Source organism: Crinia signifera, chromosome 2 (genome assembly GCF_055691185.1).
Source record: "Crinia signifera chromosome 2, ASM5569118v1, whole genome shotgun sequence".
Classification (NCBI taxonomy): domain Eukaryota; kingdom Metazoa; phylum Chordata; class Amphibia; order Anura; family Myobatrachidae; genus Crinia; species Crinia signifera.
In genome coordinates this window covers 344,889,948-344,903,509 of record NC_139218.1, presented here as the reverse complement: position 1 = coordinate 344,903,509, position 13,562 = coordinate 344,889,948, and the positions used below count along the sequence as shown (strand labels likewise).

At 41.9% G+C, this 13,562-nt stretch overlaps 1 protein-coding gene across 1 annotated transcript; it reads right to left on the bottom strand.

Moving 5' to 3' along the window:
- Nucleotides 1-1,021: 1,021 nt before the first annotated feature.
- Nucleotides 1,022-11,289, bottom strand: LOC146059168 (aquaporin-5-like). Its single transcript, XM_083171290.1, has 4 exons — nucleotides 10,927-11,289; nucleotides 3,702-3,866; nucleotides 2,333-2,413; nucleotides 1,022-1,228 (listed from the first exon to the last, which is right to left on the bottom strand). Exons 1-4 carry the CDS (start codon nucleotides 11,287-11,289, stop codon nucleotides 1,022-1,024), a joined length of 816 nt encoding a protein of 271 aa, XP_083027416.1.
- Between the last annotated feature and the right edge of the window lie 2,273 nt (nucleotides 11,290-13,562).

The following is a 13,562-nucleotide window of genomic DNA, read 5'->3' as shown; positions in this document are numbered from 1 at the left end:
ACTGTATATCTAAATATATCCCAAACAGTGTATTCCTTATACTGTATATATATCCCTGAGCTATACCATTTGGATCTCTTCATACACATTTTTTTTTTAAGTGCTGGTTCTTCACTATTTCATGGAGAGGTGTCATGTGTGTATATATATATATATATATATATATATATATATATATATATATATATATATATATATATATATATATATGTATAAAAAAAACTTTAAATAAACCTGTGTATATCCCAGAGTCCCTCAGTGCTGAAAACTACACTACATGTAACACATACTATTATTACTACTGGGTAAAATCATACATTATTCCCTATGATGAAATGATGCCTGTATTTTAATTTTTTTTTCATTAATAACCCTTCCTGTGCTACAGATACATTCCCCATTATCCTTGCTGCCAGTATTCGTACCCACAATCCGTGTGCCTGTTTACTGACATGGTAATACTTAGAGAATGCAATGTGCGATCATATGTGTGACTATACGCCAGTGGGTGTGTGAATAGTCACCGCCATGATACATACAGAATGCATTGTGTGAACGTGAGTGCCACTATAGGCTAGTGGGTGCAAATAGTCATTGCCACGATGCGTGAGCACATAGGAACGCGTTGTGGCACAGATGATGGAGGAGGACCCATCTGTATGTTCTAAGTTAACAAAATAGAAGTAATATAGGTTATCAGGGGCTGCCAGGAGGTCAGTAAACTTCCGGTGCTAGGAGCACATGGGCAAACGTGGCAGAAAGGCCATGTCCCATTAGGAATACCAGAGCCCTCTTTAAATGCTGAAGGAGACATGATCACTCAATCTTAGAGGTATAGATGTGCATCCTCAGCAGTCTGGGTCACAGGACGCTCCTTTGTAGTGTACCTGCTTCCGCTCATTTGGGGCCCCTGTGGAGTGTCTCAAAAAGACAAGAGACACGTACAGTATTTGATACATTTGGCCCTGCTTATATATGTTAAGACATTGTCCATTTGTTATTGTAAGTTCTAGCATTCTTGTTACATAGAGAACTTATTTACACGTTCAGAACATTCCAAAGAGTGTCTCTTGTGTGGTTCATGTTCCTCAGTCCATTCTGATGAAGGGTCGTATGTGCCCAGGAAAATGGCTCGTCTCTCTGCTGCCGTTCTCGGTAATGGGTAGAGCATGTAGTAATAGATGAAGGCAGCTACAATACCTCCAACAATTGGTCCTGCCCAAAAGACCTAAAAAAAAGAACAAATATTGGATCAATGTTTCCCTGTAGGATTAACTAACAAACTCAGGGCTGAGATTAGACTAAAGGGGGATATTTAATGTAGGGTCATGACTGTCGGGCTGGCCCAACAGCCATGACCCTGTCCCATTCTCGTCCGGCTCGACTGGGATTTTTCTGGTGGGATTCAATGTCCTGCCTGCCGAGCACGGAGAAGGGGGCGTGGCCATGAGAAGCGGCCGGAAATCAGCAAGCTGCGGTTGGGAGCTTTTCAATTCCTGCTCGGTCTCAGCAGAACGTGCTTGACTGCTTGTGAAGTTGGGCACATTCTGCCGAGATCCCTGTTCAATGCTGTCAGAAAGACTGGCTGTAAGTTACCAGAGTATTTTCATAACTATTCTCAGACCTCCTTCGAGAACCTCTACATCTGGGGTCTAGAAGCCAAAGCTTCTATTCTCTCCAGGAATTGTATGACTTCCTATTTTAACTTTTTTTTTTTTAAATCCCATATGCACAATCAATGTCTTCCTAAGGACAATTTGCTAACATTTAGTTTCAGGCGCGCAAATGCATTCATTGGCTGACTTCTAGATGGCAGAAAACTAATGCTGACTGCTGCAGTTCTATGCAGATGCTGCACCTAAATGCAATAGTATTACTGAGCCATCACAAATCAGTCTACAGTAGGCATGTCCAAACTGTGGCCTTCCAGCTGTTGTGAAACCACAAGTCCCATCATGCTTTGCCACAGTTTTGCTATTAGGGAATGCTAAAACTAAGGCACGGCATGCTGGGATGTGTAGTTTCACAGCAGCTGGAGGGCCACATGCCTTTACAGTGTAGACTGAAACAACTTTGTAGAAAAATGTGATCTGTGAGATAATAACTGCAGCATGCTTTACACTGGAATCATTATAAAATATACATTTTAAAAACTATTTGGTAACAATATAATACAGATATTGGGTTTTAACTAATTGGCTTTACTAAATTTCCTTTTTTTAGCCCCGATAACAGAGCATTTACTTGTATCATGGAATATGCTTTGGGCTAATTGGATACCCACCTTAAATAGAAATTATGCAAATTTTAATGGACATTTCAATGTGCTTACCCAGTGATTTCGGAAGCTTTTCACTATAACAGCTGGTGCAAAAGACCTAGCTGGATTCATTGAGCAACCAGTGAAGTATATCTAAAATATAAAAAATTGTGTTAAAGTTTAAATAACTATAATCTTTAATGCATAGAACAGACCATGGATACTAATATAAATACTAGTTTTTATCGATTACAATTTTTTAAGATTAAGGGGCAGATGTATTACGCTTTGAAAAATTAAAAAGTTGAGAGAGATCATTGCCAACCAATTAGCTCCTAACTATCATTTTTCAAACACCGCCTGTAAAGTGACAGTAGCTAGTAGTTAAATCTCACCATGGCCATTTGCTTCAAAATCTATTATCATTAAAAAATGTTTAAAGACAAAATACACGAGGCATCATATAACATGTATATATAACATGTATGTTGCACTTGTTAATGCTCCAGTCTGCCCTGCACTAATGTGTATTATTATTATAGGAATGAGCTACATTGCTGCAGAACCTTGCACAAACAGAATATAGCACAGGAACGGGATGTAACACAGGTGAAACTATTTGGCAATACAATCTGCATGCAATCTGTCAGATTGTACTGTACAGAATGTACATTCTATAAATGATGTGATGTGATAAGGAGAAGATTGGACACAACAAATGAAATAAAAAGAGAATTTCAAGTTGTAGGACAAATGTTATAACTATATGAGGAGATTTCTGCACTGATCCATACTAAACCTGCGTTAAAGCTTTCTTCCACAGGAGATGCCCGTAACAGAGAAGCAGGTGGGAGGTGGTGGGGGATGTGAGAGGCTAAATGCATCATTAGGTTTCGCCACTATCTGGCTAAAATGCATAAATTAGTCCAAATTTGCATAGTGGTGTGGTGAAAATGATGCGAATAGCATAGAATCATATAGTTAGGCCCCGCCCCCCTGCTTCCACTAGGAAGTAGGCAGAATGTGGTAGGGGTGCCCATGCTTTCGGGGGTTGCTGAGGAGTATGCCAAAAATCAGGAGTCCCCAACAGGATTCTGGAAAATAGTTGAGTATGCATTGATAACTAAAGGTAAAATTCCAAGTGCCACTGCTACAGTGGGCACCTACAATGTAATGAAATTTCTATTTGCTATAAGTTGTGAATTTTATATAACAGACCAACCACACATAAGCACAGACTATACCCTACAGCCGAAGCCATTCATTAGACTTCAGTATGTGTAATTTGAGTCAAATCGCTCACAATAAGCCGTCATCCTATTGCAATACCAATTGGGTTTCAATGAACGTAATTCCTTTTCTAGTATAAAGGAACATAGTAAGACATGGAAGATAAATGTTAATTTTTTGTGTGCAAAGAACTTATACATGTTGTACTCACCCCAACAAGATGGCCCAATGTGATAGAGAGTCCAATGGATATAGAGGGAGAGCCTACATTGTCAGATCGGCGACTGTCAGTGGACGCAAAGATGCACAAAACCAGCTGGAAAGTAATAATCATCTCCACAACGAAACCCAGTCCCGGAGTTGTGTTGTTACTGAGCTGTAAAAAGAATACGTCTTTAGTGTATCTAGGGTGGTAACAGACAATGCCATAGGCCAAACCAGTACAGATCAGATAGGCATAGTTATTGATTCCAAAAACAGGACAGGTTAGAATGAACAATTTTTTGGTATAAATTATACTTAGAAAAGTTCTTTTAAAATTAAGTTTTCAGTACAGATATTTTAATCCATTTGATTCACACTTTGTTCAGTTTTTAACCTCGGTAAAGGACTCTCTCTATAGTGCCCAGGCTAACACTCACTCACCCTGACAGTACCTGATTAACCAATAGGCTGATTAGACTGCAGCCTAGGGCAGCAGGGCTGGGGGGGCGAGGACCTTGCAGGTGACGGCCGAGGAATAAAATAAAGGTCCAATTTATTCCATGCTTGTTAGCTATCACCTGTCCTGATGTAGCTATCAACTGTCCTGATGCTACAGCGCCAGCTGGTCACTAAAGCCAAAGCTTCTTGCCCTTGCAACAAGCATTATATCCTGCATGCCAGTTGTATGACCTTCAATACATGCACATGGGCAGTATGACTGGTGAGTTCCTGAACGTTCATACACGTGTGTTTAATAGCATTACAAGGGGAGCTACATGTGTATTAGCCTAGGCAGGGATTAAAGTGAGGGGGAACGGGGTGGAACTGACATCCACCACCTCTAATGGTGAGGTGGAACATTTTAACTTCCACATTGGCCCTGCACAGTAATTCTTACAGGAGAGCATTCTAGTTTGCAGAGGGATGCCAAAAACCCTACCACTGGCCCTGTCTCTGCCTAAGGGGGGGAGGGGGTGTAATTAGGTGGCATAGAGAAATGAGTTCCCCCACCTCTGCATGACCACTTTATGCCCTGAGCCTAGGGCACCTGGAACCTTTAATCAGGCCTTGCAGCTACACCTGTTCAGGTTCTGCATGACAATGAGGGCATAATAAGAGAATGAAGAGAGTACAGTATGACTCCTGATTTTGAGGGTCTTTCTCCGAGCCCTGAGTGAATGCAACAGTCTCAAACATCCTGAGGGAAGTGGGTGCATTGGAGCTTAATGACGTGATTCAAGTTGAATCACTTATTTGTGGCCTTGCCCCTTGGGCATGTAATACCACTAGCCGCAGCTTTATATAGGAGGTGCCTGGAGCCACAGTGATCATCTCTAAATGTCAGCAAGGATGGTACAGACTTATCTTTATCTTTATAACACATGGAAACTGATTGCAATAAACCCACAAGGATTAAACTAGAACTCTTACATAAAATGGTAAATGCATTGTTTTTCCAATTTAGGAGTATAGGAGAACATAAAAGTGCCAGCTTTCATTTGTTTATTCAGTTATGCTGTCATTCATTAAAATCTGCAAATTAAAAGCAAACATGGTTTTGTTGGGAGAATAAAATGTAATCCTGCCTATCAGAATTGGCAGGACATCCCAATGTTGCTTCATGCAACCTGATCCACTTTTCTTTCTTTTACCCACAGCGACCTTGTTGTTGATATTGTTAATGAGCTGATTTTCTTTCTTTCAAATAATTTTTTTTTTTCTGTAGATAAAAAGTTAAGCTAAAGAAATAATAGCAAATAGACACTAGAACAGTTCTGTACGGTGGGCCTTATTCAGATCTGATTGCAGTACAAATTTGTTCTCAAAATGGGCAAAACTATGTGCACTGCAGGTGGGGCAGATGTAACATGTATACCAGGGGTTCCCAATCTTTTTCACGGCACCCTAGAGAATCAGAATTTTTCCATGGCACCCCTAGGCCCCAAAAATATATATATATATCAAATTAAGTAGATTGGGTTTATATGTGCTTCTTAGGTTCAGTTATGTGGTAAAGGGCAGGATTTGGTTCTGATTGTACACATTTTATGATTGGCAACCACCAGCACTGGTTTTGACCAGAAATAATTTATCATAAATAATTTGAATTGGTCCTGCACGACCAACCCAAGGCACCCCTGCAAGTGTCCCGAGGCACCCCAGGGAGCCTAGGCGCACAGTTTGGGAACCACTGATGTATACAGAGAGTTAGATTTGTGTGAGTTATTTTGTTTCTGTGCAGGGTGTGTAAGGGGCTGGACTGATTACCAGGGTGGCCCCACTCGGCTTAGTGGAATCACACCAGTGCAGCTTTCTGTTGGTTACTGCTATAGATAGAAGAGCATTAACTCATTATCCCCCTACTAAATTGTGTAAAGTCTACTTAGAATAGCAGAATGGGGGATGCAAAAAGGATGGACTGGAACCCAGCTATATAGTGCTATTGGTAGGTCTAAGCATGTTCATTCACACACCTTAGAATCAGTGGCATAACTATAGCTCTGCAGAGAAATTGGGCACAGAGAAATTGGGGGCGCCGCCGGGGGCTGCGGGGCTATAGTTACCCGCGGTCTGCGTCTCGCCTGGCTCTCTGCTGGGACATGCCTGACCGTCACGTTCCCGGCCGGCTCCTGCTGCAATGAAAACTGACAATTAGAAAATGGCTGCCCCCATACTGCAGACAGTTTTCTGTCTGCAGTATGGGGGCAGCCATTTTCTAAGAGTCAGTTTTCATTGTAGCAGCAGGAGCCGGCCGGGACCATGACGGTCAGGCAGGTTCCGGCAGAGAGCCTGGCGAGACGCAGACCGCGGGTGCAGGTAAGAAGGGGGGGGAGGTTAGGTGTGTGCGGGGGTGGGGGGGTGCCGAAAAAACATGCGGCGGGGGGGGGGGGCGCAAAATAGTTAGTTACGCCCCTGCTTAGAATAATGTATTCAGGGCTGCTGAAATTACCTGCGGCCTAGTTTCTTTGGCGGTGGCCCCATGAGAGGGTACGTCTAACTTCTCCCATTCAGTGCTAACCTACACACCTAATTCAGTCCTGCTTGCTATGAAAAGTAAGCCTAAACGTACTTTTCATATGGTCGCTTTCCAACAAATTCGGGGTGGGCGTTGATGTTATGCGATGTCATTCACCCACCCCCAAGCAGGCAGGGCCAGGCCTGCGTTTGTTGGGGTCGGCCCAGCATTTCCATGGGCACACCCACCATTTTTGTGGGCACTCCCTCGAAATGCTGGGCAGGCCCCAGTGACCGCCCTACCTGTTGCTCATTTTGCAAATGCCCCAGCTAGTGTTTCGCTCGGGGAGTTTGCACATGCGCATTCGGAGATGGATTTACAAACAGGCCCCCTTAGCACTCATCAACAGATGTGACATAGTTGGTGCATTACATGAGTGCCATTATTACAGTGCTACAGTCAGCCCTTCTGCATGTAGTAGTAACCCTGTTTGCCTTATTACATTATTACTTTCTTGAAAATATTATATTATCACTTTATGGAAACTGTATTTCAGTGGTGTAACTATATAATTTGCGCCCCCCCGCCGCACTTTTTTCGGCGCCCCCCTCCCCCTCTCCCTCCCCATACCTGTAACCTGACAGAGTGCCCGGCTGGCGGCTGCATCTGCGGTCACTGTCCCGTCCAGTCTCTCCCGGCGCCGGCTCCTGCTGATAATGAAAAGTGACTCTTAGAAAATGGCTGCCAAAACTGTCTGCAATTTGGGGGCAGCCATTTTCTAAGTGTCAGTTTTTATTATCAGCAGGAGCCGGCACCGGGAGCGAGTGACGGAACAGTGACCGCAGATGCAGCCGGGCAGAGTAGACAGCAGCGCAGCAGGTAACTATAGCCCCGCAGCCCCCCCCCCCCGGCGCCCATAGTTACCCTGCGCCTCCCCGCCACGGCGGGGGCTGCGGAGGCATAGTTACGCCACTGCTGTAGGTAATCATGCTTAATTGGTTATATTTGGCAATCTTTCTATTAGTTTGATCTAACATCTAGAACACTTTTAAAATGTATGGCCAGCTGTCTATCCCGCCCCGGAGACAACAGGAGAGGATTAATCAGTAGTACATATAACATATTTGTAATAGATTATAAGAAAAGTTATTCCCAATAATACAGCAAATGTTGCGGCTATATTAATGAATGCTCATGTTAATTTTAAGCATGTACTGAGATGATCAGATACTTTTGCACAAGTTGCATATTAATTTGAATAATTTAACATAGAACATAAATGCTGTGATTAAAATAACCAATAAATCTAAAATCAGCACCGACAAAATAATAAGGACAAACCTACACAAAGCAGAACGGATTGTGTACTAATGTCAGCAAACCTTTACAGACGGTATGTACAGTATTTTGGAATGTTCCATTGTAACACAAGTTATAAAGCAGATAGACTGATAGCTATAATAAAAGCTAACGCTGATCTATGGGGGGAATTCGAGCGTATTGCACACCATGAGCCACTAGAGAGAGCCCGATGGAGTAATTCAAGTGTTGCTCCTTTTGACCGCTCACCACTACTGGTGCTAACATTACTGTTATGTTTTTGTCTCATTGTGAGGGGCTGGTAAGTAGTCAGCAATAATCTTGCTTGATTGATGGATGGACAGATAGATACATACTGTATATAGATAGATAGATAGATAGATAGATAGATAGATAGATAGATAGATAGATAGATAGATACAGTTGCGGCTCTTACCCTTTTGAAGGAGGGGGGCTGCCGCAATCAGCCCCCCCTCACTGATGCTGCTGCCACCACGCTCCCCACACCTGCCGGTCCCCTGCACGGGGCCAGTGCATGCGCAGTAACTTCACACATATTGTGCATGCGCTGGCCCAAGCCTCCATGGGCTGTCTTTGCAGCAGCCCCCAGAGGCTTAATCAGGTTCTCGGGTCTCGCGCATGCGCAGTATGGACCGTGGTACTCAGTACTATTTTTCTGGAAAAATAGGTCCAGGAACTCCAGGTCTGGAGGTGGATCAACTAAATAAAAAATAATATATATAATAAAGAGAGGCAGGGAGATATAGATGTATATATTGTATTTAGAAACAAAGGCACTCACAGGTGACTTTAAAATAAAACTTATCTTATGGAAAGTACATTTTTAGTTCCTGATGATGCCATATTTAATTAGAGGTTCAGGAACTGAGTTCCTGCTGATTCCTGCTGAAAAATAGCACTGGTGGTACTGCACATACACAGAACCCATTTGGGGGGCTGCCACGCATTTACACGAAGAGAGGCATCCCGGAGGGAGAGAACACCTCCCAATGGGACTGCCTTGAGTGACTGGCAGGTCGGACTTTCACTAGGAAGCCACTGCCAGTCACACTGAAGCCAGAGCAGTCTCACATACTGCATCTGGCTTCACTTAGGCAGAGACAGTGGCGGACTTTACCTGGGGGGGGCTTCAGCCCTGCAACCCATAGGTAAAAACCACTGATAGATAGATAGATAGATAGATAGATAGATAGATAGATAGATAGATAGATAGATAGATAGATAGATAGATAGATAGATAGATAGATAGATAGATATTGTACTGCCAGCAGTTTGCTGATTTGGTCTCATTTGTGCGACTCCTTACGCTTGGAGAAAGAGAAGGGCAGGGGGAGGGGCATGTGAGTTTGCCAAATAAAGTAAAGGCATGTACAAGTAAATTGAGGCTGCCGCAAAGCACAAATAGACTTATGTGCATCAGGATGTATATATCCCGCTGGTATTGACCTCTGGGGAAAGTGCATATTAAAATGAAGAATAAAAATAAAATGATAATATTATCCTACTGCAATTTAATTGCATTATTTAATTGATATTTGCATATGCTCCACAGCACAAAACTGCCATTTCCTTTTTTTAAAAGGTGGAGACACTAAGGGGGAAATGTACTAAGATGGGAGTTCTATTTCACATTGAATGTTGCTATGGGCAACCAATCAGATACAATCTTTTGTCTTTCAGAAGGTGCTAAATAAAAAAGAAGTAGATTCTGATTGGTTGCCCATAGCAACATCCCATGTGAAATAAAACTACAATCTTAAAGTAGATTTCCCCATGAGTGTTTGTATCTATTAAGCTTACTTGTACTTTTGTATTTGCACATGATTTAGGTTTTTAAATGTTTCATTCTTCTTTAGTACTTAACATTATAAAGATACAGGCGATCTGTGGTGTGAGTATGAATTGTGTAATATTATCATTTACTACCGGTAAAGGGTACATCTGCTGGCACAGTGCTTGAGCAAATACCATATACTGTATAATGCCCAGCTTTACGTAAACCACATACTGTAATTCTAGTGAAAATAAAAATCAGGGTTCCAGTGCCAATGGTAGGTCATATCTGAAAACACTTCACTACCAATATAGAGATATCATGAAGAAAACATTTATACAGTACTATATTGATCTGTTGTTTGTGTTCTTAAACATTTAATTAAACAGAAACAGAATGTTACAGTTATATTTTCATTAGTAAAAAAAAAAAAAATTGTGAGTCATATCTCAAACCTTTAAATTGTTCTAAATGGTCGAACAATCAGAAATGAGATGATCTATATAAAAGCTGAGCTAATATTATTGAGAAACATAAACATAGTCAGAATCCTGGGAACTGCGAGATCATTTAGGGTGAGATGTACTAAGCCTTGAAAAGAGATTAAATGGAGAGTGATAAACCACCAACCAATCAGCTCCTACCTGTAATTTTTCAAACACTGCCTTTGACATGTCAGTTACAAGCTGATTGGCTGGTGGTTTTTCACTCTCCATTTTATCACTTTTCAAGCTTAGTACATCTGGCCCTTAGTGCTAAATCCAAATATGGGAAACGGATAAGATTACTATTTCTATTGCTCTTATAATAACTTAATACAAGTAAATAACATTTGATTGAAGAGTAAAATGGCAAGTAACACTGGCAGCTGAGCTAACCGTGAACCATAGCCTGTAGTCAGATTCTGTACACGGCAACTGAGATCTCTCAAGATAAGGGAATGTTGACATATATTGTTTATGAATTATGCAAAGCATTTTTTAAGCTTGTTTCTAATTTAGGTTCAATGGCTCTTTAATTATTCCTTAGTGTATAGTTAATCATACAGGTAATCATACAGTATTTTGATAAAGGACAAAAAAGCTGGTGATTTATTTAAAACATCAAATTATGCTTTACAGCTGGCACAGATTTGGTTCATCCACAGAGTAACATACTTACAGTATTGATAGCAAGGTTTCCTCGGATATTTGGTGGAACCACACCATAGAGTATTCCAGCACCAGCTATTCCTCCTACAATCTGGGCAATGATGTAGAAAATAGTTCTCCATATAGAAATCTGAGATCCAACAAGGCTGGCAATTGAGACCGCAGGATTGATGTGTGCTCCACTAATGGGACCGACTGTCTGGACAAGTGTACCGATTGCAAAGCCAAAGGCCAATGCAATCTGAAGCACCGTTGGCAAAGCAGCTGGCCAACGTAGAGCGGAGCCCAGTCCGAAGAAGACAAAGATCATAGTAGCCAGGAATTCGGCAAATACTGCCCTGTAGAAGGCCCATGAACACAGTTCGTTCCTCATTGTGCAGTTGGGAAGAAAATACAATTTTGCAGATCCTTACAGCAGTCTGAGTTAGTGTGATGATTGGCAGTTTATATAATATCTGTAAGGTGTGCAGGTGACAAGTTGAACAAGAGGTGGAGAAGTCTATTGGTTCCTCCCCTAATTCTTCATGTTTAAAAAAAAAGGTTAAGCCTAATATAATGTAAGCCTCCCTCTGTGTCATCTGGAAGCGATTCACATTTTTTTCATGTATGACGCATAATTAAACAGATTCATATAACATCTGAGATTGAAACTAAACTCTTATCTGTTTCATAAACTCCTATTGTCTTTTTCTGTATTCTGTCAACCATCCACTGGAGATTTCTCAATCATCCTGTTTCTTGCTTGGCAGCAGCTTGCCCTCTTACACAGGATCCAAAGCTGGCAGAATGTCTTAATCTCAGCAATGCCAGCTGTAGATGTATATGGTGTGAACGATTACTACATGTGTTGCTGTGTACAGTAATTACACGCTTTGGGAATGCCAAGTTTCCATCTGAGGAGGAGGGAATAGTGAATGTAAAATGTGTATAATGTACATTGAGTATATTGTATTGAATACAGTGTGAGCTACTTCATTAGACTTTTGTATTTTGCTTAAGAACACATTTTAAAAAATATATTTATATATTGTGTAAGGATGTCCTGTCTCCTCAGTGCATGTGCAGTTAAAGGCTGAATACCCCCTGTGCGTTGGACACAGGACAGCCTGAGGGTGAGTATGTGAGAGGTATGGGAGCAGGATATGTATGGAGCAGGGGGATAGGAAGGAATGAGACAAGGGGGCGTCATCCAGGAAGCGGTTGGGGCCAAGCAAGGGGAGAAGTTTGCAGTTACCCAGCATACAGTATGCCAGGTTCATTAAACTAGTGCTTTAATATTCTAACATCTCTTAAAACAAGTTGTCTGTATGGTTGGTTAGATACAGATGCATCGTCATACATCTATCAGCATGAGATGCTTTAAATGACTGAGCCACCAGGCTCATTAAACATATGCCACACACCGTGATGCCCATTATACATATGACACACACCGTGATGCTCATTATACATATGCCACACACCGTGATGCTCATTATACCTATGCCACACACCGTGATGCCCAATATACATATGTGGCTGTCCCTGTGTCCCCACTGTCACTCTCTCTGCGTCCCCACTTTCACTCTCTCTATCTTCCCGCTGTCAGTCTCTCTCTCTGCTGTTACTCTCCCTGTCCCTTTGTCTTTGCTGTCCTTGAATTTTGGCTCATACCTTGTGGTGGCACAATGTGTAAGGGGCACTAGTACTAGATAGTATAAGGGGTCCTACTAGTGTGGTGTATAAGGGGTATGTGGTGTGGTACACTACACTTAAAGACAAGCCCCCTTTTTCAGTGGCCACACCCCTTTTCTGGAGCGTGTGCACCTTTGGCGCATGCATAACTAAATCCTTTATTTTTCCATTCCCCCACTTTAAAATTTCCACTTCAAGAACTGGTTTTATGTGAATGCAGCATATATGTATTTGTACATCTCTAGTACCTACAAGTAAGTCAGATGCAGCTTAAGATGAATCTGGCCAAAAAACAGAGTATTTTGCATCAGAGGTGCATCAGCTGCAACAAGTGTATATTTTTACTTATACCCTACAATAGCATTGACATTTTAATTGAGAGTGTTCGTAGTAAATAGAATTATCCAATTTGTATACAATGTAATAATGTAATGAAGTTTCACATGAGAGTATAGGGGGAAATCCATCTAATGACCTGCACTGAATGATTCAAGTAGCAGGATTTACTGCACAGGTTAAGACCCTAACATGGACTATTCCCACAGCTTCAGGATCTGCAAAAAAAAATAAAAATCACCATCTGGACTTTAACATGCACTTTACATGGAAACAATGGGGACAATCAACTACTGTATGTGGGGAAAAGACAGTTTTACTGAATAGCTCCAGATGTGAATCCTGGAGTTTTTCCCGCATGAAATACATGGCAGCTACAGTCAGTAGCGCACGCAGGGGGTGTTTCTGAGTACCCAGAACCCCCCCCCCATGAGTCTAAAGGCCCTAGCCTGAAACCTGAGTGCCCCTCTTTCCAGGGGTACAAGAATTTTAAAAATCGGCCCTTGGGAACCGGAGATATCTGACTTCAAAGCAGTGGTCCCCATCCAAGCCTGTTAATTGCTGTTCCCAGTCAGATCTTTCAGGTTCTGTCTGACTTAGAGTTTTTCTGAGGATATATTCCAAAAGCTGGGACTC